Below are 26,853 nucleotides of genomic sequence, written 5' to 3'. Positions count from 1 at the left end.
GCGCCCGTCAACGCGCTCAGGTACCGTGGGCAGCCCCGGGCCGGAGCCCTGAGGGCCTCCCCGGCTGGCCCCGGGGCAGGCAGCGCCCAGGGTCGGGGGCTCCTTGTCCCTCTTGCCGCTCCTCGCCTTTGCGTGCCCCGAGGAGTCAGTGGTCGGGGCCCCGGTGGCCTCCTCGTCGAGGATGGCGCTCGTGTCCCTTGGCGGGGTGTTTACACATTCACTGCCGCGCCTCACAGACTGCGCAGTTACTTCAGCGGTCGCTTCATAAAGGAATCAATGTGCAGTAACTAGACCGGTGGGCTCACAGTGTTCGTGTGGGTTTTTTTTGATGCTTACTGCGCATTAGCCTAATAACGCTGCGCCAAAGGCTGTTAGCATGATTTTTGACCCTGGTGTTATTAGGCTACTGCGCAGAAAGCGGCAGAAAGGGTCTGGTGTAAACACGCTGCCTGCGGCGCAACATGTCGGCCTGCTGAGCTCTGTGGTGCCCTGGTGTGACCCACCGCCTCTTTCTAATGGTCTCCAGCCCTCCTTCCTTCTGCTGGTTTGCTGCTCCTATCTCGCAGCCCTGCCAACCTGGTTTTAATGCTAGCAAAAAACACTAAGTTAGGGGTTGAAATATTAACTCAGATGAACTTGAGCTCAAGGGTGGAAATCACTTCCCGTGAATCATTGGAGGCTCTTTCTGGCTGCTCAGCCTAGCTCTGGGCCCCTACTTATTTTTTAAGTTTCTCATTTCTTTTTAACTGGAGAACAATGCGTTTGTATTGTTATATGTGATGTTCACTGCTCCTAGCTACGTCACTCCCAGCTCGGAGCTGTGCTGCCCTGTTTTTAACACTAGCAGTTTGCTCCTAGTCATGTCATTCCCATCTTGCAGCCCTGTCAACCTGTTTTTAATGCTAGCAAAAAATACTAAGTCAGGGGTTGAAATATTAACTTGGGTGAACTGGAGCTCAGGGGTGAAAATCACTTCCCATGAAGCATTGGAGGTGCTGTCCAGATGCTCAAGAAGGCTTGGTTTTGTTTTGTGCACCTGAAAAAGAGACATATGTTTAACTGTAATGACTCCCGGGTAAATGAAACAACAGCTTTGGGTTATTTTGCCTAGTTTGTTGTGTTTTGATATATAATATAGGATATAGCAAATGAAGGTACCTTGCACCAAAGGTTTTGGGGTTTTTACCCCTGTTTTAAATGGAATAATCCAGCTCTAGGCCCTCCTTATTAGTGAAGCTTCTAGTTTCTTTTTAACTGGAGAAAAATGTGTGTTGTGTTATACACTACACTACACCATCTGCGCCCCCCATTTTCAAAATCTTAGATCTGCCTACAAGCTAAAGTTATATAGTCTGGTGAAGAAAAAAAGAGCAGTTATAAAGATGATGGAGATGGGCTAGTTTTGGTGGCTGTAGGGGACAGGACTAGGAGCAGTGGCCTCAAACTGCAGCAGAGGAAATTTGGGTGGGGGATCAGAAAGAATTTTAGTTCATAAGACCTCATGCGTCTGATTCAGTCTACGAAGTGCGCCTTTACCTGGCCCACTACTGAGCGCGGTCAGGCATTGGGACAGGTTCCCTAAAGAGGCAGTGAAATCTCCATGCCTGGAAATTTTCAAGAGTGGGTTAACAGACACTTGATTGGAATGGTTTAGTTGGGGATGATCCTGTTTTAAGCAAACGTTTGGACTAGACCTCATGAAGTCCCTTCCAGCCCTGATTTGCTATGATCTCTTTCTCTGCTGGTGCATCTTTAAGCTGAACCCTCCTCCTCACTCTGGCTATTCTGGAGGTTGAAATAGGCATTTCTTAGAAAGTTTTTGACACTGGATTTCTGTTTGAAAACTGGGTTTATGCTGTGCACAAAAAAGTCAGTAGAGTCCTTCAGTGAAAGAAAAGCACTGAGGAGTATGGGGCAGTTGCACCCCACTTTGGCTGTGCAGTGTACGCACAGTGAGTTCTCTGGCCTCAGTGTGGCTGCTGGAGCCACTGCTTTAACAAGGCTTTGGACCCAACGAGTGTGAGTACCGGTGCCTTTGTCCCCTTTCCCCCCTGCCTGCCCCCAGATTCAGGGAACAGTGCTTGAAGCAGGCCACCTGCAGGAGTGGAGAATGGTGGTGGGATGTGTTGGGACTGCACAGGACACTGGTGGGCCCAGGCGCAATATGGAGCAGAGTTCCAATGGGGATGAGGTACGAAGGGAGTCAGTAGTGTGTGGGGCTTCCTGACAGCTGAGTTGGCACCTCCTAGTACAGGGAGCCATGCAGCCTCGGCCTCACCAGGTGCCATGGGACAGACCACCCAGTCCTGCCTCTGCACTCCTGGACAGGCTAGTTTATGCCATGCAAGGGGAGCAACACGACTGCTGACAGCTCAGGCTGGGGTGTGCATCCCGCCTGGGGGATGAAAGAGCACTAGGAGGGCAGGAGAGAGTCCATGTCGTGGCTCTGCAGGCAACTTGGTGCCCCATAGGCTGACAGTAGGCAGCAGTGGCTTTCACTCCCTAGGTTCTGTAGCCAGTGAGAGCTTGCCCGCTTGCACTGCACAGCCAAAGGAGGTGGTGACCGCACCCCTTGGATTCACCCATGGTGCCAACCGAGATAGAGCTAGTGCCCTGTGCACGTGTAATTTAAAACCAAATTATTACTTGGTCATAAGGATAGGTAGCAGGACACTCTCCTTGGATACCCTTTGGCTTCAGAGCTTGTTTACCTGCCCTGAATGCTGAGTATTGATTTGCTTGTCAGGGAATTGCTTAGGATGAAGTTGGGGCTTTTTGTTATTTGTACTTAATTTATGTCAGCACCGCCTGGAACTTATTATAAAGAGCTCTTTTTGCTCTTTATAAATAGAGCAAAATCATGCAAGTGAAGCATTCTGTTCTCTCTCAAGTGAAAATACACAGTTTTGCCTATCAATTTTGGAACTGGCTGTGAGAAAGGTAAGTGCTTAGAGAGAGTGCACAGATGATCACAACAGTCACACACATTGTTTTTTGTGCGCTGAGGATTACACTGGGATCAGAAGCAGACAGATATGCAGTTATCCCAGGGTAGGGCACATAGTAGGTGGCTATTGCAGGTGGCCCCAGGACTGCTACCTGGTTGATTTGAACAGACAGCACCTAAACCAATGTACCTTACACAGGTGGAGTTTCATGCTGATCCCTTCAGGGCTTACTATATGCAGGCTTGACCAGAATTACCCTGATTTAAGGGTTTATGCCTTCTTTCAGCCACTGCTTAAAAACTAATGTAATGCTGATGACATCAGTATAAACTTGACATTTGTCCGTGCTCCAAGTCTTGTGGAGGAGTGAATTTAACAGAAGTTGGGGGGGGGGGGTGTCTAATTCCATCGCTGCTGCAACCCAGCATTTCTTCTTGAAGTTAATGTGAGTTGCTCTACACAGATGCTACAGACCCAGCCCAGAAACTGGTGCTTTTTCCACCTCTTTCTTCTGGGTTAGGGGAAAAGTGTTCTGACTCTCCTCCAAGTTCAAGAGCATTAGGGGAAGAGGATAGCTTAAAAAAATGTGTGCTTCAGGTTTACTAAATGAGAATAAGGCTTACCTGCTTTTCTGTAGAATATCAGAAGCTCTTCTTTTTTGCAGAGCTCAAAAACCATAGGAGAATATCTAAAGTGCCTCTCTCCTTAGTCTCTCCTCTCCTGTGCTGCTTAGAAACATTGTGGCAAAGTAACTCTTTGAATGTTCAGAGACCTGCATGAAAGGACTCCCATCCACCTGTGCACTTTCTCACACATGTGGGAGTAGTACAGTTTTGCTGCTGGTCTTTTGTCCCTCAGTAGGTTCACAAGACAGCTCAACTTTTGTTCATGTTCTTCTGGACTTCCCTTCCAGAATGTGCACTAAAGGAACTCTTTTGCTGTGAGCCTCCAAAGTTTTGAGAAGGGCAACCTGTAAGTCTTCAAGACTTGAATCCATAAAAAACAAAACCAGAAAGCCCCTTTGTTCTTAATGCATTTTTAACACCATTTTGGTTATCTTTCAAGACTACTCATATTTCTTTGAAAAACTAGAAATAAGTTCTGTCATCTGTCAAAACAAATCTTAACCTACCTTTGAAACAGCTACAGCTAAAACCTTTTTTTTTTTTTTTTACAAATGTAGGAAAAGAACATTGCAGTTAATAAACCTTATACACAACAGAAATAAGTAGAACCTGTTATGGTCCTTTATGGTGCATTTGACAAAGCATACACTGAGCTAACAGCGCTCACGTATAAAAATGCACCGCCTACATTCCAGTACGCCTTCTATGACATCAAACCATATTGACAACCTTATGGACCTTTTATACAGTCGCAACTTATTAAGCTTATTATAGTTTAATATAGTGAAATGGGTGGAGTTGTAATTGAAATAGGTATAGAGAATTTTCGTGTTGTTAATAACATGAATATTCCATTAAGGTAATGAAATGATCATGCAAATAACTGAAACTAATCATTTCTGTTCCTTTTAAGCTCAAGTTATTTTCAGTTGTGATGATCTTGTGTGATTTTATAATTATGATAGGATCCCTCATTGTAAGGTTTGTATATTTATGAACAAAAAATGAGTGAGAGAGAAATAGGACTGAGAACTTTGTATGTGGGGCCTGGGTGTTAACAGCATGTTGTCCAGGCCTGATAAAAGCAAGAACCTATAGAGAGACTGACATTACTTTCATCCCTTTGCCTGCTTTGGGACCTTACAAATACTTTTAAAGAATTATTTCATGAAAAATAAACTGTTTAAGGGAAAGGAAACAGTTATGCAACAGGAGAGAATCAGTTATTCCCTGGAGAAAATAGTTTAGCTGGAGATAAGATAGGGAATCAGGATAGAACTGCCCATTAGAAGAGCAGTCTCAAGTGACTGATCACCAGGGATCCTGTTTTTTTCTGATTAAAAAAAGACACAAACACATACAGTGTGTTTCATTATGATCATGGAAAAAAGTGGATTTTGGGTTACTTTTTTTAACCTAAAAATTGGGGATTTTGTTATCAGAGAAAACCAGAATCCCTGCTGATCACCTTTGCTTTGGTAGAGGGAGTAGAGTGTGGTCATTGTGAAATGCTTTCTTGTGTAAGATCCTGAACCTGTCTCCCAAATCAATCCCTTATTTACTCTGCTTCTGAGCAGTATGTTGTAACTGCTGAGAGTGCCTTTCTCTCTGCTTGTGTGTATTTGGTCTAACCAGTGTTTTCAGAAGAAATAATTGAATGTTTGTAGAATATCATATTATGTACTTGTGCCTTTTCTCATGCTTACAAATTATAGTGATGTTTCATTATGGTCCTCTACTTAACCTTCCCAGTAGTCGATGGGTTTGTTGCACCTGTCATGGTGCTCTCCTGGCAGAGAGGATAAGCAGCTGACAGCAGACTTTATAAGACAGATCACCCCACTGGGATTAGAGAGGGGATGGGCCACAGGGCCCAGCCTGAGGTCTTGTTTTCCAGAGGCAGAGTCGTCCTATAGAAGCCACAGCACCTGATGTTACAAAGAGGCTAATACAAACACAGCTTGTTACTGTGCATTCATCCCACAGAATATGAAATAGCTTATTAAAATTAGAAAGGCTTTCATATTCTGCTACACATAATTATATGCTTTCAGAGGACCTCTTGTGAGTCATCAAGTCCATTCTCTTGCATCATGGCAGAATTGTTTTCATTATGTTACCTTTCAGCTTTGAGAGCTATTAGCAACATCACCTCTGACTTTATTATTAATTACTCATTGTCATGTATATAGTACCATAGATGTGCACAGCACTTCCCAATCAGTTCCAAACTGAAAATTGTTCCCTCCTCCAAAACACTTTCACATTAAAAAAAAAAAGCCAGGGGAAGACATACAGTATGACAGGGCAGGAGAGACAGGAGGGGCTATTAGAGCTTGAATGCTCCATGGGGGAAGATTAGTATTTTCTTAAAGCAAATGGACAAAGTAAGGCAATGAGGAGAGAACTGGTAAGAGCAGGTGGACTTTAAAGGCTGTAGAAAGAAGTGAGGGCAAAGATGTTGAGAGTGTCTGATTTTTTTCCTAGCACTCGGATTTACAGGAGCAGACTTCTGTTTTTATGCCAAAATTATGGAACACACATTTTTTCTTTTGAAGTTTATACTTTAGATTTATATTTTTGACTAATCAAGCTGAATATTTTGTTTTAAAACCAAGTTTTTAATATTAGCTAGCAGAGTATAGGGCCCTCCTAAATCAAGTTAACAAAGCACTTCTGGGATTTTTTAATCTGGGAAGGCAAAATCTGGCCATTCCACTGGGTTTCAAGGTCTTTGGAAGATGAAGTTGGTCTGGTGGTGTCTGTAGGAGCAGCTGTCTCTGATTCTTCTGTTTTGTGCAGATATGTCCTTTGTTTAAGTGTTCAGCATTGATGACTATGGAGAATGAAACTCCCCATAGGGCAAGTGAAAGGAGGGGAGCAGTGCAAGCTACCCTGCACTACCCTCAAAAGGACCACCTCTAAGGCAGTGGGGGGCAAAATATCACCCACGGGCTGGATGCGGCACACCAGACCATTCTATTTGGCCTGCGGGGCCCCTAAAAAATTGAGAAAATTAATATTTTAAAAATTAAATTAATATTTATCTGCCCCTGCTGCCTGTCATGCCAACCTTTGTGGCAGACAGATTAAGCCCTACGCCTTCCCCGAGTGCCACTTTGACCCCCTTCACCTACTGCTCTGCTTTCTGCTTCCTGCCCTGTGCCCCCAGCCCGACCTCTTGCTCTACCACATGCCACACACCAAACGGCCTAGGTCACTTGTGGCACGCATACCACAGACCAGTCTCCCCTGCTCTAGGCCTTCCTGTCAGCTTTTCCAGCTGAGCCACAGCATCTCTTGCCTCATGAGCCCCTTCTCATTAATTTTATGATTTTTCCTTCCCTTTCTTCCTTTGCTTTCTGGAGGACTTCAGTCTCTCTGACTGGCATTCCTGGCATGAGGAATCTTGCCCTTGGTTTCGTGCTCTCTCCCAGTTCACAAAGACTTGGGTACTCAGGACAGTTTCCTAAGCCCTGCTTCTTTCCCAGGATTTCCAGGGCCATCTGCTCCTTGCTCACTTTATTTCCTCATGTGTCTCACCCTCTCTCTGTCCATTCATTCAATGCAACTTTACATTTTCACTGAATGTGAATGAAAATGTGGGGGTGTCTTTTCCCCTTGATTTTTTTCCTCCCTTCTTTTCTGAACATCTACGTTTACCCCAATACAAGACGACCCTGAATTTAAGATGACCCCTCCCAACAATTACATGCTATACTTGAAAAATGTATAAATTTGTTATTATTTTCCATGTATAGAACCTAATTGTTGCAGGTTCATTCTAAATTAGTCCTCCCACCCCATCTCCCCACCGCTGCAGGGTGGCAGGCAGTGAGGGGGAGCATGTAGTGTGGGGAGGTCAAGCATTTTGCCCCCTGCTGCTTATTTCCCTTCCCCCTCCCTCCCACAGCCTCTGCTCTCCCCCCTGTGCCTCTCTTGCCTTTGCTCTGATTGCCAGCAGGCTCCATCCGAGCTTCAGCTTGGGGCACAGAGCATGCCCCAGCTCAGCCCTGTAGGAGCTTTGCCAGCTCAGTACTGCTGCTACAGGAGCGGGCAGGGATCTTGCTCTATGCTCCAGGCTGGAGTGGGGACAGAGCCTCCTGGTGCTGGGGCAAGGATAAAGTGTGTGTGGGGAGGGGAGAGGCAGGGAGAGAGACTGCAGAGGGGGTGCGGGGGAAAGAGGCTGCAGTGGGGAGATGACGGGGTGCAGAAGCAGCGGGGGACAGGCAGCAGCTGCCTACCCCTCCCAATGCCTCATACTTGATTCCAAGATGAAGGGCTCCCCCCAATTAAATGTGGGGAAAAAAACTTGTGTTGTAGTTGAGTAAATATGGTACTTCTCATTTCCCCTGGATGCAGAAACTCTTCTTTCTCCATGCCCTTCCTTGCCTCCATTCCTTTTCCGACAGTTTGAGTCATCAGTTTTTCTTCTGCTGCCCAAGTTCGCTGCTGCTGTTTGAAGCTGGTCAGCTAAGGATGGCACGGGTGAGTAGCCAGGGTACAAGAGCACACTGCTTACCCCCCTTTTACTCCAACTCTACTTCAGCTTCCCCATGCATCTCTCCCTCTGCACCAGCTCCCTGGTACTAACCTTCTCTTCTGGCCTGATTAAAGCTCACTTCATGTGACAGGGCCCCATATATTGCGAAACGCTGCTGTTATTTGGGGTGGTTTTCTTTCCTTATCTGCTATATCCACCTTTCCTCTTCCTGCCACTTTCTCTACCCAGTCTCCAGATCCCTAATGAGGTGTCTTATTGCCCTGGCATGATAGTTAATTTGTTCTCTCAACTGCACATTCTCAGTTCATTTCCTCTCTCCCATCAGCTGTTTCTCCATTGTCATAGCATTCAGTCTGCATTTCTCTCTTCTGGAGTCATGGCCCTTTCTCCTGTAAGAAGTCTGTTCTTTCCCTTATTTCTTAAACATCAAATAAATGCAACAGCATCTCTCCCATTTTGGGCCAGAGACTTCCCTGTTTCTTCCAATTCTTAACTTGGAATACACGACAATCTCATTGTAATAAATCTTGATTGTTAATAAGCCACTGTTTTTTAATAATACCAATTCTTTTTTCTTTTCTTTTTTCCCCCATTTTTATGGTGTAGCCAACTAACTAACCCTGCTGTAGCAAGCATCCTCTTTTAATGATTTTTTTCTCCTGGCCCTGTGGTGGTTCATTATAAGGAGGTTGTAATGTATGCTGTTCCTCCCTTCCTTCATTTCATATACCTTTCATTGTGGCCTTTGATCAAGAAAGCTAGCCCCAACAACCCATATTCAGGTCCACTTTGATGCTATGAGGTAGCATTTGGACAGCTCACTTAGCTTTTTGAGCTATTTCCATGGATTTTAGGTGTGTAACTTGTAGAAAGGAGAAGGGGACATCCCACCTTTAGTCTATTGTTAGGACACTTGCCCAGGAAGCAGGAGACCCCTTGCTCCAAGGGGGTTTGAACCTGCATCTCCCACTTCCCAACTGAGTGCTCCAACCCCCTGTGCATTGCCAAACACACTCTCCAGCCTTACTTCTGAAGCTGGCCCACTGGGCAGCCAGAAGGACAACAAATGGAGGGAATGTGGCTCAGTGAGAAGGGCAGTACCCTAGAAAAGAGAAGGTGGTGGAGTCTGGTTTGTGCTCCTGGTCTTCCTTTGTCAATGGTGAGTCAACTACACTTTTTATTTGATAGTCATTAAATGGACAGTAGTGGGATTGCTGTCTCTTGCCTCACTGGAGGCAGATCCCTGTCCATCTAGGGTGGGATCCATTTCAGTGAGCTCTGTTCACACCCCCCTGGCCCCACATATCTTACTTTTTGGCTGCTGTGACAGGGCCACCACAGGGCCGGGTCTCATGTTGGTCCACCTACCTGTGCCCTGTCTCACCAGCCACGACTTGATGTTCTCTGATTTAACAAGCGGGAGGCTACCCATTCACTGCCCTGATGCCAGGGATGCTATCCATGGCTCCATACCTTCTGTGTATTGTGGCCCATGCCTTGCAGATGGCATCTAGTTTGCTATTACAGCTCTGGTCTGAGGTAGGGCCAGACTCAGTCCACTGTTGGGCCTCTTGCAGACTACCCTATTTGGGGTCACACTCATACCTCCCACCTCTCACTGGGGCCTCTTTCATTGTGCCCTTTCTCACTGGGCCTCTTGCACGCTGTCCCTCACTGGGCCACACTCGCTCTGCCCTGCTCCTTTGAGCGGCCATCAGGCTTGCCTACTCTTACCTTGGCTGGCTGGCATACAGCCTCTTGGGTCTTCTGTGACCTTTATCCAGACAGTGACCAGCCAATTAACTGAACACTGGGCTGACTCTGCCCCCAGCCCCTCACTGGGCAACGTTCACAATATATTCACATGCTTATGGGGGTTGGCCCATGTGCTGCCCTTCTGGCCGTCCTTCAGCCCTACTCAACACACCTCCTGGTGCAGCCCTTCAGACGGGCCTTCAGTCCTACTCTACACCTTTCTTACGCACAGTCCTTCAGGTTGTAAAGATGCCCCTACTCTGTGTGGGCCACACCTGCTCTATTGCCACTTCTCTGGGGCTACTGTCTTGCCCACACTTTCTGGGCCAACTTCTGCCCCCTCCCTGGGGCCTCCAGTGCCCGAAGGCATGCCTGGCTCCTGTGCCTAGCCCTAAATCAGGGTATGCCACCAGGATGTGAGGGCTGGGGTTTTAAGGAGCCCCTCTCTGCCTTTCACTGGGGAGGCAACTGGCCTGGCATTGCTCTGGGGAGCTTCCCTACCATGAGAAGCCCCACAAGGCCATCCTTTCCCAGCAGGGTGCAGTTTCAAGTCATACCCAGGACCAGGATCCTCCTGCCATCCCCTTAGCTCCTGCCCTTGCCTCCAGGATGTTCTGAGCAGCTGCTCAGCCAGGGGTTGTCTTCTCGGCTGCTGGCAGCAAACTGCTGCCTCTGCTGTGAGAGCCAGGTTCTCAAATGGCCACCCTCATCAAGCACCTGCTGGCTGCCTGCTCCCAGCCTCAAAGTGTCAGGTACCCGGAAGTGCCCTGCCACAGCTGCCTAATGGGGCAGCTTCAACAGAGATGCTTTTGGCAATGCCTGGCCCATGACCTGGTGGTCCAGAGGCTGTGCTGAGCAGTATGAAAGGCAGTTCTTTTCTAGCCTCTGTTAAGCTCACATCTGTATCTTCTGCACCTTCTAGTTTCTAACACCAGAAGAACCAAGGGGCAGGTCACCTTAAAAAATTAAAATAGACATTTTGCAAAAAGATATTTGTATTGTTGTACCTTAGTGTTTCTTGGCTGCTGTCACTGCCCATGCCTATGGGAAGCTTTGGTGAGGAGACACAGAGCACAATCAACTTATTATTTTAGGCCCCATTTCACTTAAGCAGAACCTCCCAGATGCCTGAACATGAACATTAAATTTCTACAAGTGGTGGCAGTTCAAAGCCTGATAATTATGTAGATCATACCATGGGCATGAACTGTTGGCTTAAACTCCCCTCAAGGAGTTGAAATATTTTCCTTATCTTGTCCAGGGTTTGGTATTCCGTTTTATAAACTACTTGGGACTATTTCTGTTTTCCAGTGCAAGTGTTTAAGTCGGAAAGTAATATAATTGTCTTGGAGAAAAATGGTCTTTCCCATATTGCATGTTGGGCTGGCTTGCTTACTTTCTTCCTGTAGAAACAAATGTGTTACAAGGCATTTCAGCAAATGGGTGATGGTCTAACACTGCCTCCATCTGGTCCCTATGTGCCAGGATTGGGCCCCATGCCACCCTGCATACCCAGTCTAGCATCCAGGGTCTCAGCCCATGGGACTCCCCACAAGATCTGTAGGGAGCTGTGTGGACTGGATTACACAGTGCTGAGGGCTGGATCTTGCCCTCAGGCTAAGAGTTGAGCACTCCTGACCTAACAGGGACTGTTGGCACTGTAGCCTTGGGTGTGACCTAAACAACAGTACATGCCCTTGAGCTCAATGTGACTCTCTATGGGTGCATGGATTCACTTGGGCAGATTTCTATGGAAGATGTGGCTGGAGTGGGTTGATTTGCTAGTCTACGGAAACTTACTGGGACTCGGTGCTTCTTTCCACCATGGTGCTGTGCCTGGCCTGCTATTAATATTTATGAGAAATGTGAACCTCTCTGATTCATAGAGTGGCTAAGTATCAGTCAGTGAGTCTCTGATTTATTTTAGCTCTGCAGTCGTCCAGGCTTTAGCACAAGGAGTGAAGAAAGCAGACTCGGACCCTTCTGTGAAAGCTGTTGTGATTTGTGGGGCAAATGGGAAATTCTCTGCAGGTAAGGCATTTTTTTTCAGGTAGGTATGGATGGAGAACTTCTGTTTATTATTTGCCCCTTTGAAGACTCTGGAAGCTTTGCCCTTTAACTGATAGGATCAAGATTTGACCCATAGAGAAACAGTTTGTGGGTCATGTGACTTTACTGGTAAATGGTAGAAGCTGCAGCGCACACCTGCATGCACACACTGAGTCACTGCTTTGATGTCCCATGGAAATCCTGTTATAGTCACTACAGGTATCCTGGTGACAAATTCTGCAGTTTTTCAGAATAGCAGCAGGGTCTGGAGTATTTCAATTCTTGTATTATTCTAGTCATTTACCATCTACAGGAACCTGATGTATCTTTAATGTGGTGTTTCTCAGAGATTGACCATATAGGATCCTTTTTCACCTCTTTACCCATGGTTCACACTCCCAATAGGTGATGCTAAATATAAGACTTATTTTCCTTTGTATTTGTAAACAGGGGCAAGGGATGGAAATAGAATCCAGTACCTGCTCAGTCCACAGCACTGCAATACAAAATTCAACCTCCCTCTAGCCTTGACAGATGTCTTAACCTGGACCTTTGAGTTGCTAAAAGTCTGCATTGCATCCCACCATGTCCCATGACAGAAGCTCTTGAGTATCCTGTCCCTACTCACACATATCAAACCTGGAAGTATAACAGGGCTGCAGCTCCAGGGGCATCCTCCCATGGCTGGTCTTAGATCTCTTGAGAGCATCTATGCGGGATGGTCCCAGGGCAGCTTTGCCATGCTTCTGGTTGTGGTCTGGGTGAACAGGAGTGAGGGAGGTGTTTGGGTGCAGGGATGCTGTGTAAACCTACCCTATAATCATTTAGTTCTCAGGTTATCTTCCATCAGTCCCTGTGGCTCTAAATACTAGGGAATACACAGATCTCTGAATCACTTCCTTTAAATATTACTTTCCAACATCTACTCCCCCCCAGGTAGGTCTCCAGCTACATTAGCTGTATTCTTCCAGGATTTCAGGTGCCTAAAGTCCCAGCATGACACTTCCATGCTGTGTTGGGAAGTTTCTTGCTGAAGAAATCCCAGTTGGATTCTGCTCCCTGTGGAGTGGGACTGGATGGCCAAGAGGAATTAGGGATGACTGTTGTGTGGCAACTGATTTTAATTAGTGAGGAGGTGTCTTGCAGAGTTTGCCTGAGGGTTGATCCTGAGCCATGACTGAGGATGGCAGCTGTATACAAAAATGGTGGGCAGGCGAGCAGCCCCTCTCTGTTCCCTAGCCCACTTCTGTGTTGTTGCTCCCTGTAGCTTTATGACCACATACAGTATCTGTCACCACCCAGCAGAAGAGACCTGGGACCCAACACCCAGTGAGTCATCTGCCCTGGATCCTCCAGGTGTTGCAGGAGTGTTTTGTGGTCTCCTCAGACCAGGTGGAAGGGAAATGACACTGGGAGAAGTGAGAACCCAGCTGTGGTACCGTGCTGCTGGGGACAGTAGCAGCAGCACTTGCCATGCAGCTGGAATAGCCTGGGACTAGGAAGGAGCAGGGTCAGAGACCCTGTCTCTGGGTGCTGTAGCAAATCAGCCCATAGGAAACAACACCCACATCACAGAGCAGACCCTTCCTCTTCTCATGACATGGCTGTTTTTTAAATGAGCCCATTGCTTGGGAATTGCAGTAGTGTCATGACATTGATTTGTGATTATTGAGCACACTTGCAGTTATTTAGCCTATACCCCAAAAGAGGGAAAAGGCTAATATTAGGTTTTGTGACAAAGGGTCCTGGACACTGAGCAGAGGTTTGATTAGTTTTACCTTTCTTCACCATCTTTGACCTGCTTGACAAGCCTGGGAATCAGGATTGCTGTCTTGCAGGTTCAGGTCTGACTTGGACTCCATGGTCTCTCAGCTGGGTTGAGTTTCCTAGAAGGAAGGGGCATGATAGGCAATTCTTTCTCTGCTGGTTTTTTGTGTGTGTGTGTTTTGGGGGTTTTATTGTGGGTTTTTTTACAGTCTAAGTTCCTCTGTGTTTCATCAGGTGCTGATATTCGAACGTTCTCCTCCCTCCAGCCAAGAGACAGACCTGCTTTGGCAGAAACAGTCTCTCTGATAGAGAGAAGTCAGAAGCCAGTGGTGGCTGCCATTGAAGGTGTGGCTTTGGGAGGAGGCTTGGAAGTAGCACTGGGCTGTCATTACAGGATTGCACATGCACAGGTAGGATGTGATGGTAACAACAGAGTCCAGCAATGGGCCACAGGTACACAAGGTCAGGTTCTGTACAGGGGTACACAGAGTACAACAGGGTGATCTGGCACCTTGAGGTTTTCCCAGGAGCCACAGTAGGGCCAGAGGAGAGGCTTTCATCTTACTGCCTCATCTGCATGCCTAGGACTTCACAGTATCTGTTCAGACACCTCCATTCTTCACCTGCTTTTCCACCACTTCCCTGTACAGCTCACTTGCAGCTCACTCTAGGTCAGTGCTGAGAGCTGCCTGAGTGCTCATCCCATGATTTTTCCTGCCCTGAGGCACAGCCGACATGGGCTCCTTGCTGTACTCTATTTCTGGGCGTTCAGGATCAAGGCTGATGCATGCTAAGCAGTGCTGGTGCTGTTGTAGTACTACACTGTTATTTTTAGATCAGCACGGTTGGAAACAGCCTGTTCCTGGAGGGGCATTCACTAGCTTCTGCTGAGTTACCAGGATGCAGCCCTGGAGCAATACTTCCATGTGAAAATGCTAGTCTGTTAATGTGCTGACTTTAAACCAATCATTAAACACTTCAGCCTTCCCTTAAGAATGGCATTAATGGTTTTTGGGCATTTTGTCATTTTATTGAGGTCACTGGGTCATCAATTAATTAACCCCCTTCCTCTAGCCTTGCTCTATCTCAGCAGAACACTGTCTTTTCCATCACACTATCAGGATTAGTGGGGAAATAGCAAAGTTTCTAACTGATAATCCAGGCAGATTTTGGTACACTACTGGTGAAATGGACAATGACATCAATAGCTTAGGCAACCTTGACATTTCAGTTCAAAAGGACCTTTTCTAGATGCTGTTAGCTCTTGCGTATTTCTGTCTTGTAAGTCTGACATGTTCATGGTTGTCTTCAGCTAAGGAGCACATTTTTTATTTCTTTTTCTGCTTTGCTTTCTTTTTTTATTTTAGGCCAAACATTTTTGAGTAAAAACTGTGAAAAAAATACCCTTCTGCCATTATAAACACAGGTTGCTTACGGAAACAGTGTTAAAAGGAAATTGTGGTAATACATTCCAGCCTTCAAAGATTAGGAGTTGCCAGAATTAAGATTATCTGTACAACAAGAAATCACCCCCCTCATACAGAGGCATGAATAATACTGTTTTGCCTGGCATTTCATTGTTTGTGCCATGGCTGGGAAAAGAGTTAAGCTCTCCTGGTTCCCATCCAGAACATGGGCGGGGGAGAAACATTTGCCTACATCCTAAGATAGAGGATTGAGGGCTAACTCAATGATAAGAGCTGTTGTTTGTATGGTATTTGCTAGTTCCCATTACAACCAGCAGATACTACTTCTGTGCCTGCGTCCTCTCTGGGGTTTTAGTCCTGTGCCTATCCTGGGAGCCCATTCAGTTTAGCTGGCCTGCAGAAAGCTCTGTGGAGCTCAGCTGTCCTCAGTATAGATGAAACATGAAGCATTTTAAGGGCAAGTCTCTACAAAGCTGTATGGAACATATGCAAATTTTGTGTTTTTTTCCCAGAGACTTATTAGTCAGCCTTAGAAACAGATTTTAATAGGAAAAGCCAAAGGCACTGCCTTTATCTGGCTGCTCTTCCATACCTATATTTCAGTACAGGGAGGTGTTACAGCTTGTTCAAAGTTATTGCAAAATTTAAGGTGGCAGAACCGCTGATCTTTCCCTAACCTAAGTTTTTGGAAATGGCTGGACCCTTTTCTCAGAAACAAAAAAAGAAAAATTAGCCTGGGGCACAGACTTGACACAGGCTGAATCAGGCCAGGAAGTTGAAATCTTGTGAATTTATAATCAGTTAAATTGAGGGGATTATTAAAGCCACTTTAACCCAGAGGCCTGGCTGCCAGCTCTACCCATAATATATTTATAACAGAGCAGCCCTAGGGCCACAACAAAGCAGTAAGAACTGAAAATTTGGTAGGGAAATAAACCCTGGGTCACAAATCTGTCTCCAAGACTCAGTGAAAACTTCATTGGCTTGCTTGAGTTATGTTCACCCTCCTGATAGTCCACTGGTCTTTTTTACAACCCCCCTAAGAACCTCAGTTTCTCCCCACTGTTCTGCTACTTGTCTGAAGGAACAGACTAGGGTTAGTCCCTGGAACAACTCCTCGTTCATGCAGGTCTTAGTTCTACCTGCCCTCGCACAAGACTTCACAGCTGCAACAGGGCAAATGTCTAACTTCCAGGGATCTCACCCTTCGTTTGTAAAAAATTATTATAGGTTCCCCTGCTTCTTCCAAAGAAGAGGCCAGCCTGATGTATCAGTTGCTCTGAAATCACACTTGACCATAGGTGCCCTGGCAGCTGGGGACCAGGATTCGCAGCAAGGTATGGGAGATTTCAAAGACCACTCCTTCCTGGCAGATGCGTCCTAAATACCTAGCAAGATAATTGTCCTCTCTGGAATGTATTTGTGGTCATGTGAGGCTAAAACGTGGGTACCCATCCCAGCATCTGGCTGTTTCCATGCTAGTGCCTGTAAATCTGGGTTTCTCTTTGGCTCTTCCCTTTGGAATGCAATTGGCTATTGACACCTGAAAGTAGGGATTGGCAATATATAGCCCATGGGTTAGGTCCAGCCCGCAGAACTGGAGGGCTTTGGCTTCACCTCCACCGCTTGCTGGCCCCAGCTTGCTCCCTGGCTGTGCTTCCAGCTGGTGGCCAGCTGCACCAGGCTGGAGAGCTGCAAACTGCATCTGTGCTGCTTCTCTCCGCTCCTCCCTACCCCCTGCACCTCTCAGCTGGAGTGTGGGCACGGCTGGAAGCTGTTGGCCCGGACAGCTCCTGGGGCCCAGCACTGCAGCCAAAGGAGGGAAGGGTGGGGAGAAGCAGTAGTGGGACAGTAGTTGCAGCCCACAGCTTCTTAAAGGTGGCCAAACACTGCCTAAGGGCATTGGTGCAGATTACCTTAAAGCCAGCATAAAGGCACTTAAAGCAAGAGTAGTCATTAGTAAAGAGATGTTAAACTGCCATAAGTACCCTCCAGATGTTTCAGTGTTAGGCCATTCTAGCTGAGGTTTCTCTTTGATTTGTTTTGCCGGAGTCATTCCAGGGTGTTGTATGAATGCATTCCCTTTCATTCTTCCAGCATCCCAGGATGCTCCATTTCCATCCCTTTGCACTCCTCTGCTCCATGGGCAAACTTGCAACCCTCCTAAACTCTACTGCTCAGCTGGTGATGCTGGCTGCAAGTCAACACCCCCTCCCACCTTCAGCGGTGTGATCCTGATGGCTCTGAGCACCCAGGTTCAGCATTTTCAGTTTGTGGCTGAGCTCTGAGCACCAGCTGTAGCCCATTGCTTTGCCTCTTGCTCTAAGATTCGCCATCCTCTCACTCCCACCATTAGGTATGTATGTACACACCATAGCTCTCTGACATGCAAATAGCTGTTAGCTAGAGAGAAACACTTTTGTGATCTGTTCAAGCTATAACCTCATTGGAAAGTTTTTTAATAGGCTCTGTCACCAAACTGCAAACCTGCAGGCCTACAGAATAACATGATCAGCAGTAACATGAGCAAAATGAACACAGAAAGGACTTGTACCTGGGAGCAGCTTAATCAAACTCTGGACAAATGCCTAAGCATGATAGCCTCCAAATCCCCAAATCCTTCCTACTTTTGGGGCAGACTTGCAACAGTCTTGCTTTAAATGCTCATGTGCATGTAGAATATGGTGTGAGAGGTTGCGTGCAGGCCTGTTACAGATTTTCTGCTTTAAAACTTCCTGCATCTCCTACAGCAGCCTGGAGTAGAATGGCATGCAAATGTATGTCTGTTTTGCTTGCACCTTCTGGATGCAGTTTATAATCACTGCTCTCTAATCACAGCCTTTGCATTTTTTTTGCTGTAGGCCCGGGTAGGTTTTCCAGAGGTTCTCCTTGGGCTACTTCCTGCTGCTGAAGGAACACAGCGACTCCCCCGACTGATTGGGGTACCAGCTGCACTTGACCTAATCACCACAGGTAAAGTCCTAGGACCTATCTTCTGTGAGTCTATGACAAGGAGACCATGATAGCCAGCTCCACCTAATGAAAGTCAAACTCTAGTCAGGACAAGGCAAATTGTACTTCCACACAAGCTAAGCCACTTGAATCAAAGAACAACTTGCCTAGACTGTCTAGATGTTCAGAAGGCATTGGACTGAGCTTGCTACAGTTAGAGGTTATTAAGAAGGGAATTGTAAACACAACTGAAAGTATCGTGATGCTCCTTGATAAATCCATGCTGCATCCACATCTTGAATACCATGCCCAGTTCCAGTCCCCACACTTCAAAAAGGATATAGAAGAACTAGAGAAAGTCCAAGGATAACTGGGGGTATGAAGGGGCTTCCAGATGAGGACAGACTAAAGAAGCCAGGGTTGCTCAGTTTAGAAAAGAGGTGTTTGAAGGGGAACATGATAGGAGTTTTCAAATAATAAATGGCAAAGAGTAAGTAAATAGGGATTTATTAATTACTGTCTCTCACAATGCAAGAATTAGGGGGTCACAAAGTGAAACTAGTAGGTAGTAAGTTGAAAACTAACAAAAGGAAGTTCTTTTTCATCCAGCATGTCATTAAAGTGTGGAACTCATTGCCACCAGATGTGATGGAAGCTGGTAGTTTAGCCAGATCTAAAAAGGGGTTGGTCACATTCTTGGAGGAAATGGGCATCTGTAGCTATTGAGTATTGGAGTGAGGAACACAGTCTCTGAACCAGAACTTCCTCAATTTTAAATATTGGAGGCTGCAAGTGGGAGAGCAACAGGGGAAAAAACTCTGGTCAGACCCAATTCACTCTCCCTTTCAGCATCCTCTGTCTGCCCCTATGTGGACACAGGTTACTGGGTAAGACGGACCTATTTCTGACCCAGTAAATGACAGTTTTTAGTACTGTAGCCTTAATTACAGTCTTACCTCTTTGGCTAGACAAAGACAAAATGTGTGAATAGATGGTATATTACATATTTGACTCTACCTCTGCGCACACTGTATGGCCTACCTACGTGAGACACTGTTGTGTGTATGTGGGTGCAGATATGCTGGCAGATAGCGACGTATCACTGTCAGGGTAGAAGTAGCTGGAGCCTAATGGGCTCACTGAGAGAGGGAAGAAATACCTTTGTATTCTCATCCTTTCTTATCAGAGGGAATTACTTTCTGGCTGTATGAACCAGACTACTGAAATATTTGGGGCATAGTGGGGCTGTTTAAACAAAAAGTCCCTGCTGTACCCTGTACGCTGCTAAGCTGAGTGGAAACACCTGGGGAAAAATAGGTTGTATAACCACATTCTAAATTAAGTGTAACCTGAGAAAATTGGTACTAGGTAGTCTTTACAGCTAGATTTTCTGCATTTTTTTCATTCTGTGTCACCTACAGTACAGCTGCTTTAGCCACTCCAGGACAAAGCCAACGAATGGGTTAGCTGAGAGCACATGACTCTGTCCAGTACAACTATTGTGTCCCTGCCAAGAACATACTTCAGGCCTGACCAAATCAGAAGCTGTATCAGGTGAAATGGAGCAATATCTTTTAGAGCAGGACACTGAGCCCCTTTATTTTTCTGTTACAGGAAGACATGTGCTGGCAGCCGAAGCACTGAAGTTGGGCATAATTGATGAAATCGTAAAGGAAGACACAGTTGAGAGAGCCATTGAGTTGGCAAGTAAAGTCTCTGGTAAGGAGAGAAAGGCAGCACTGGTAACAATGTTATTGGCAAGGGACAGCTCATCCTACCAGGTTACAGGGCCAGAAAGAGACTGGCTGGCATGGAACAGAACAAAGCCCGCTGTGAAAATGTGACCCTTTTCCAAACACCGTCTCTATTCCCTTCCTCTTTGCTGAATTTTGAATTCCATGATAAAGGAGAGGGTTAATTGCAGCACTTGTTTTTTGGGAAGTATCTTTGAAGAATTTGGAAACACTGATGAGCTTCAGTGCACCTAAATTCAGATGAGGGCTTGGAGAGCTGCAACTAAAAGCAACAAGGATTCTGTACGCACTCTGCTTGCTAAGTATGTCGTCTTCCATGTCCAGTGCTGCTTCCACTCAAGACTGAGATTTGTTCACTAAGAGGACTGAGATTTGTTCACTAAGAGGATAGAGTGCACTTCCTGTCTAAAGTGTTGTAAGACCCAGCTTGCTGGTGTTATATGCTGCTCAGCTACACGATCAATACCGGCTGCTCTAAAATAATTTCCTTCCTCTAATGGAGGGACTGGCAGATCCCCAGCCAAATGTAATGGCCCCATGAATCTGTCCATTACTGTCCATTTATCTGTTCCTTTAGCCATCAGCTGTTGTTCCATTGCCATTCTGATGGGAAGCTGGACTGCAGAGAGGGGAGATGTGTGAAGAGATCGTTTATGACCTCAAAGTCACTAAAGGTGGTGCAGGGATGTGTACGCACAAGAGGATTCACCTTGCAGGAGGGCAGGAAGAATGTATACCACTTTCCCACTTGGTGCCTCCTGTGGGATGGTACATTTATCTCCTGTTAGGAACCCTGTTGGAGCTCTGCACATGAAAGTCATGTGCTGGCAACCATTGCCTCCTGCCTTTTATAGGCAGCAGGTACTTTTCTATGTACATCTGTTCCGAGTGCAAAGAAGGTTGCAGCTGCTTTTTCTGCTGCACTCCCCTTGCTAGGGGAATTTCCACTGGGTGGGGGGGGGCTCATGCCAAGAGATCTATCAATGGGACCATCTTCCAGAGGGTGACTAGACAACCACATGCACCATATTTTTAACGCTATTTAATTTGTTGGCTCTTCCTCAAGATCAGTGTCTTGCAGCAGTTTTCACATTGGATTGGATTTTGGCCAAGAGTTTTCTGGCAGGAGTGATCTCCTGCAATAGGTGCTTTCCCCTCTTCCTGTACTTCTGCCTTTTTCTAAGTTTGTTTTTGGTGTTCATAGTTCACAGAGACGAATGAGTTACATGGGGAGTCCTTCTTTTACTCTTTTTTTTCAAACAACTAAGCACTATCTAAATATAACACTCTACTGATATATGGGTTAATGCATTTCACTGTTTCTAAAAAAAATGAAAAAATCAAAGAAACTTCTGTTCGTTTATTCCATCTGCCTGTTTTGGATGCTAATTCCATATTTATCCCTCCTCCATCTATTGGGGGAGAAGAGACATGTTAGTGGTTTTCTTAGCAAACTCTTTCCAGCAAGCTCCAGGATCCCCCGAAAGTGTCCTCCAGACCCATGAATACCCTGGGTAGGATCTGTACCAGTATTTACAAATGGCAACAAGGATAATGTAACCATAAAATGCACTCTAGTCACTTTGCTGGAGTTGTCAAGAACTCTGATTTTGTGCCTATGCCATTTGAAATCATGTGAAGCTCCCAGGCATTTCTAAGTTGATTTTTCTCTTCTATGTGAAGGTAGTCACATAGGTCTTCTGCAGTAGGTCAGAATGATGAAGGCCAGGCTGACGTTAAAAATAGTGTTTGGAGAGGCTGGGTAGCTGACGCAGATGTCATCAAATCTATGGACAAAGATCAGAAATTTTGCAAATCCAATGAAAATTAGCACAGGGAGCTGATCAGACACTTCCAGCCAGAAGAAAAGTTCACTTTAAGCTGGAAATAACTGAAAATAACAGCAATGACTGTGCTGTTGGAAACAATTCTGCAGTGTACGAACATGAGCAGAGTTGTTGGTTATAGTTGCATTGGTCTATGGCCATAGGCAGACGAGGTTCTTTGGGTAGATGTGATACCTTTTGCTAGACCAACTAAATAGTTGGCTGCAAGGTACCTGATTATGCTGAAAGAATAGGATGGATGTGGGCCATGCATCTATCTGGAGAGCTTAGAGCTGTGATACTTACCTTCAGTTTAGCACTCTCTTCTGTCATAATGCGACTAAATCCATAACAAGAAATGCGACAATGTCAGGGAACTGGCTTGCTCTTTATTTATGTGCAACCTCCAGGCCCCTGGCACACATTACATATATTACACAATTAACTAGTAAACTGCAAAATAAATTTAGACTGGCCACATGTGCAAAGTAAAACCAGCCCATGTGTGAAAAGTAATTATCACACAATTAACTGGTTAATCGCACAATAAATTTAGTCTGGCCACATGTGCAAAGTAATTATCATGCCATTAAAAATGGCTATCCAGCTATAAAAAGAGCCAAACAGCTACAAAGTTAGTGCTTGAAAATGTGTAACAACTTTATAGTTGGTTTCTATCCAGCTTTCATTTGAACGTGTAGGGCTCCCAGTTTCAGCATGTGCTTCCCAACTGACTCGTGCATCTTCAGGGAGCTAGTGACACAGTTCGATGGGAAACACCAAGGCTAGAATTTGCTGTCTTTACATAGCACTTCATTTCAGCAGTGTTTTGTGAAGCACTTATTTTTCATGTAAGGCAGACAGTTTCTTACAGCGCTGCATGACAGCTGTCTGCTGTTGTCCCTTCTAGAATTTCCATCTTCAGTCAGATTTTGGCCAAGGATGGACAAAGGTAGAATATCAGTTACAAAAATCAAGCTGGAAACTGTTTTCCTCCCAACCTTTACTCTGTGCTAGTGCTGTTAATGGCTAAAAATCAGTCTTTCTGATTTCATACTGACATACCATGCAAGCTTTCCTTCACTGTTAGTTTACAGAGTCCTTCATCAAACATTCTTACAGAATGCTCCTAGCAAAACACGTTTACTCAAATACAGCTCAGGGCACGTAAAGGTAAATGTATATGTAACTATACAGTGCTTGCAGGAATGGTACCTTAAATTACATATTCAGGAATAAAGCAAGAATGTTCTGATGCAGATCAGGTAAGTTAAGATAAGTTCTTCAAACCGCCTCCAGTGTGAGCCTCAGACAAATTTCCCTTTGCAGCCAAAATAAACATCTTTATTTTTCAAAGCGTCCTTATAAAATAGGAGGGAAGAGAACAACATTGAAAAATACAGTCAGGGGTTAATTCTTTGGAAACCTGCACTTACAAGTGGAATGTTCTTTCATTAGCTGCTCTTTATAAAAGATCATTGCAGTACTAAGTCAAAGCTGCAAGGTGCAGTTTTGTCCACCTGATGGCAACACAGAATTGGAAAATTGCCATCAGCACTTGTAGCAAACAGTACCAGTGGGCAGACCTGGGCTTTGATTGCTCTTTGTGACTGACGTTCTGCATGCTTCTCTGACCTGTATGAGAAGATGGTTGCTGATCATTTGGTCAGCACATTTCTCTCTCTGTTCTTTTTTTCACTGCCGTCTTTGTGGGAACAGTCTATCCTTGATCTGATGTTCTCTTGCTCTCTTTGAGCACATCTGTCACTCAGATGTGGTCTTGCCTGCAGTGTAGGAAAGCATACACTTCAGAGGCTGGCCATATTCAGAGCTGAGCAGAACCTGAGACAGATTTGGGTCTTGGCAGCTTCAGCTGGCATTAGGCTGTAGGTGAGAGAAATGACTAGGAATGCCTGAGTCACCGTTTGCCAACGGTGTTAATTTTGCAAAAACGCATGTGTCTGTTCTGAGCATCAGAGAGCCTGTGGGAATCTCGCATACAAACACTGATAACTGTAGGCAGATGTTGAGTGCTTAACAGTAACAACCATAGGTAGGCACTAAGCAACAGTTACAAGCATTCTGTAAACTCCCCAGCATCTTTGGGGAGGCTTCCAATATTTCAGCATCCTCTTAATCTCCCTTTGTGGCTCACCATTGGGAATGCTTTTCTCTCTAGGCAAAAAAGGATGTACCAAGTGCCCTCTCGAGCCAGCCTGCCTTCTGGACTGCTCAGAGGTGAACAGAAGGAAGCAGAGTACTTACCTCGCTGATGGACAGCATGCATTACCTTCTTTGTGTTTCTGTTCCTGGCCAGCCTGAAAAGGAGGGGCTTGATTTTAGGAGCTGATCATGAACCCCTGCATAGCAGTTCCATGTTTGAGTGTCAGACTATGGGGCTTGTCCTGCTTCTTGTTCAAGATTTTTCCTGTTTGTGAGAGGCTGTAGCTGTTTCGTCTTCTCCCTCAATACCCCTAATTACCAGGGTAGTCACTGTCCAAGGCCCTTGTTAAATGTTTCCCTGCAGGTACAATATTGTCTCTTTTTCCATAGGTCCTTCCCAAACCAACAGCAGAGTTGCACACAATTTCTTAGTATGTCTTATCCTCATTGCAGTTCTATTTAGTCATGAGATTCACATGTAAGGCCAACTCCCAAAGTCCTGTTTCGTGATATAGATGAAAACTCACAAGGTATAGCTAGAGCTAAAGGACTGCAGAGAGATTCCTTTTGATAGTGAAAATATTTGGGAAAGGAGAAGGTTTAAAAATGAGACAATGAACCTTAGGCTCAGTGAAATCCTCTTGTGCTAGCAAATTTAACCAAAATGTCTAGTCTCTGTAAGAAATCCTTCTTCAGATAAAATCGGATCTGAAGTGTGGCAATTTCCACCATAGATGTTTTACCTTCTCTTTTTATGTTGTTTAAAAGTTTTCAGTTGAAACATTTAGACTTAAATACTTTTGGTTCCTGGATGTTAGTGACTTATCCCATACCTGGGAAATCATCCTACCACATTCATGACATTTCTCTCAGAGGCTCTGCTGTCTCTGGGGAAGGAGCCCATCTGAGGGACAGGCCACTGCTACTTGGGGAGCTACTTTATGGATCCACCCTGCACTGTTCCTTTCCCTTCTTCTGAGCCTTCAGGGTGTTGGGCCAACTCTTTCATATCTAACAGTGCCAGGAGAATAGAAAGGCTGGGTGGGTACTTGCCACCACTGAAGCAAATGTGCATCCATAGTTGGGGTGATGTTGTGGGAGACAAGGCAACAAGGTGGAACACCACAGAGAGCCTCTGTCAATGCCAGAGCACTGAGTGAGGAATCACAACCAGGACAGGCCCATAAGCTCTTCAGCAGTTGAGCTGATGTGCTGAGAGCAGCCTAGTGAGGAGCTCACCATGAATTGCTCTGTTGTGTTCCACGCAATGAGCACTGGGAGACTTAATTAGCTGATGGTTTGCATGATGCTGTGGTGATGTCATGCTCCCTGTGAAAGCTTTGTAGCATTAACAGGATGCTTGTTCTGTTTATGCCTCTTTCCTTACACAAGCAAACTGCCATTGAGAACACGGGGATTGCCGGGATGCTGGTTTAAGCAGTAGTATAACTAGGGCAGGGTGAGCAGGACACTAGCACCAGGCACCTGTTTAGAGGGGATGCCTTTCACTCTCTGGTGCTTAGCTCCTCCTCTCCTCTTGCTCTCTGGTGCACAACAGCATCTCTCCCTGAGCCACTGAGATGGGCTAGTTATGCCTCTGGGTGAAATAAAGGCCTTAAGACTGGCTCCTGGATTATATTTTTGAAAGGGATGAAGGGAATGTTGGTGTCTAAAATGCAACAGACTTTGCTCCATTCAAATCCCTTTTAGCCATCACCATGGCAACTACTATATCTTGTGATGAGCTCCATGAATTGGGGTGGCTTCTTGATTTGCCAGTTGCTGGCAGAGAACAACAGACTCCTCTCAGCTGTTCTTTTATGACCCTGGCACAAGCTCTTATGGGGGTGCAATGGGATCTGATCCCCAATTCCTGCCCCCCCCATCATGGCTGTGATGGGAGTAGCTTCTCCTGCCCTGTCTCATGTGCATGGCAGGAGAGGCTACTTTAGGATTAGAGATTGGATCCCAGTCGTTCCCTTTCAATTTGCTGGAATCTTGATCAAAGGCTTCCCCTTGCACCCAGGCAGGTTCAAGTATTTCCTGCACCAGCATTTAAACCCCTCCCAACCCAAACTCCTCCATGATGAGCAGCTCCAGAAAGGCTGTTGAGCATGGGGGATGAGAGGCTCCCAGTGTGGGGAGCCAAAGGGCTTTCCCCACCAAGGTCTTTAAAGATTGTCGGCACCACCAGCTGGAGACCTGGGCCTGTTCAGGGCTGATTTTAACCATCAGTTGATTGTTGGGCCTCCACCCTGGACAGCCCCAGTGTGTGGGTATACCATGGATTCAAGATAAGGTGCCATACAAATCAGCCATAAAAATGTTCTTCATTGTATGTGGAACATTTTTATGACTGGTTTGCCATTTTATGGCATTTTAAATTGAGTGCATGTGTAGCATCCTTGTAATTTATGGCACAATTAACACAATTGTGGCATAACTGTAACATGTACCAGGAACATTACTCCGCTACCTTGCTTCCCCATGCATTGACAAGCAATCCTGTTGGACCCAAAGGAGCATTGGGAAATTAAAGCTGCTAGACGAAAATCAATACAGAAACAAGCTACACTTCCAAATCTTCCACATATACACCTGAGGACCCAGGACCCTGTCTGGGCAGCAAAATGCAATGTACCCTAATTACTAAAGCAATATTAGGAATGGATGTTGGGGCTGTGTAGAGTGGATAGATGGAAAGGACGTGTTAAATGGCTGGTGGCTTAGATTGCAGAATAAGTGACCCAGTAGGCGACAAGAGTCTGTCTGCAGCTGAGAGAGGTGTTGGCTTAGGATGTTGCTTTGCTGAACATTTGAGCGCTGGTCACAAATAGCTCTCCTGTGCCATGTGGAATCCTCATCCACCAGACTACGTGTCAGGAGAACAGGAGACTACACTGCCTTTCCATAGCAGAAGGGGCAAACACCTGTCTTGAGGCAGGGACCTAGCAGTTTTTTACCAGGTCTGTAACTGTTTCTCAATCTGCAGGTCAGCCACTAGGACCACGGAAAATCAGCCTGAAACCCATTCCAGATCTGCCACATATGGAAGCCATTCTCAGTGAGGCCCTTGTGAAGG

At 45.8% G+C, this 26,853-nt stretch overlaps 1 protein-coding gene across 1 annotated transcript in view; it reads left to right on the top strand.

The window, feature by feature from the left end:
• Nucleotides 1-3: 3 nt before the first annotated feature.
• EHHADH (enoyl-CoA hydratase and 3-hydroxyacyl CoA dehydrogenase) overlaps nucleotides 4-26,853 on the top strand; it is a gene marked incomplete at its 5' end in the record, with an annotated part of 44,620 nt that continues 17,770 nt past the window's right edge. The window contains 6 exons of the mRNA XM_019503088.1: nucleotides 4-20; nucleotides 11,761-11,864; nucleotides 13,884-14,059; nucleotides 17,938-18,049; nucleotides 19,643-19,747; nucleotides 26,764-26,840. Coding sequence (XP_019358633.1) covers nucleotides 4-20; nucleotides 11,761-11,864; nucleotides 13,884-14,059; nucleotides 17,938-18,049; nucleotides 19,643-19,747; nucleotides 26,764-26,840 — 591 coding nt within the window. The remainder of the gene's footprint in view (nucleotides 21-11,760; nucleotides 11,865-13,883; nucleotides 14,060-17,937; nucleotides 18,050-19,642; nucleotides 19,748-26,763; nucleotides 26,841-26,853) is intronic.

The sequence above is a fragment of the Gavialis gangeticus genome, unplaced genomic scaffold (genome assembly GCF_001723915.1).
Source record: "Gavialis gangeticus isolate Ggan-Ray unplaced genomic scaffold, GavGan_comp1, whole genome shotgun sequence".
Lineage (NCBI taxonomy): Eukaryota > Metazoa > Chordata > Crocodylia > Gavialidae > Gavialis > Gavialis gangeticus.
The sequence above is the reverse complement of the archived record's forward strand: the minus strand, read 5'-3'. Positions and strand labels throughout refer to the sequence as shown.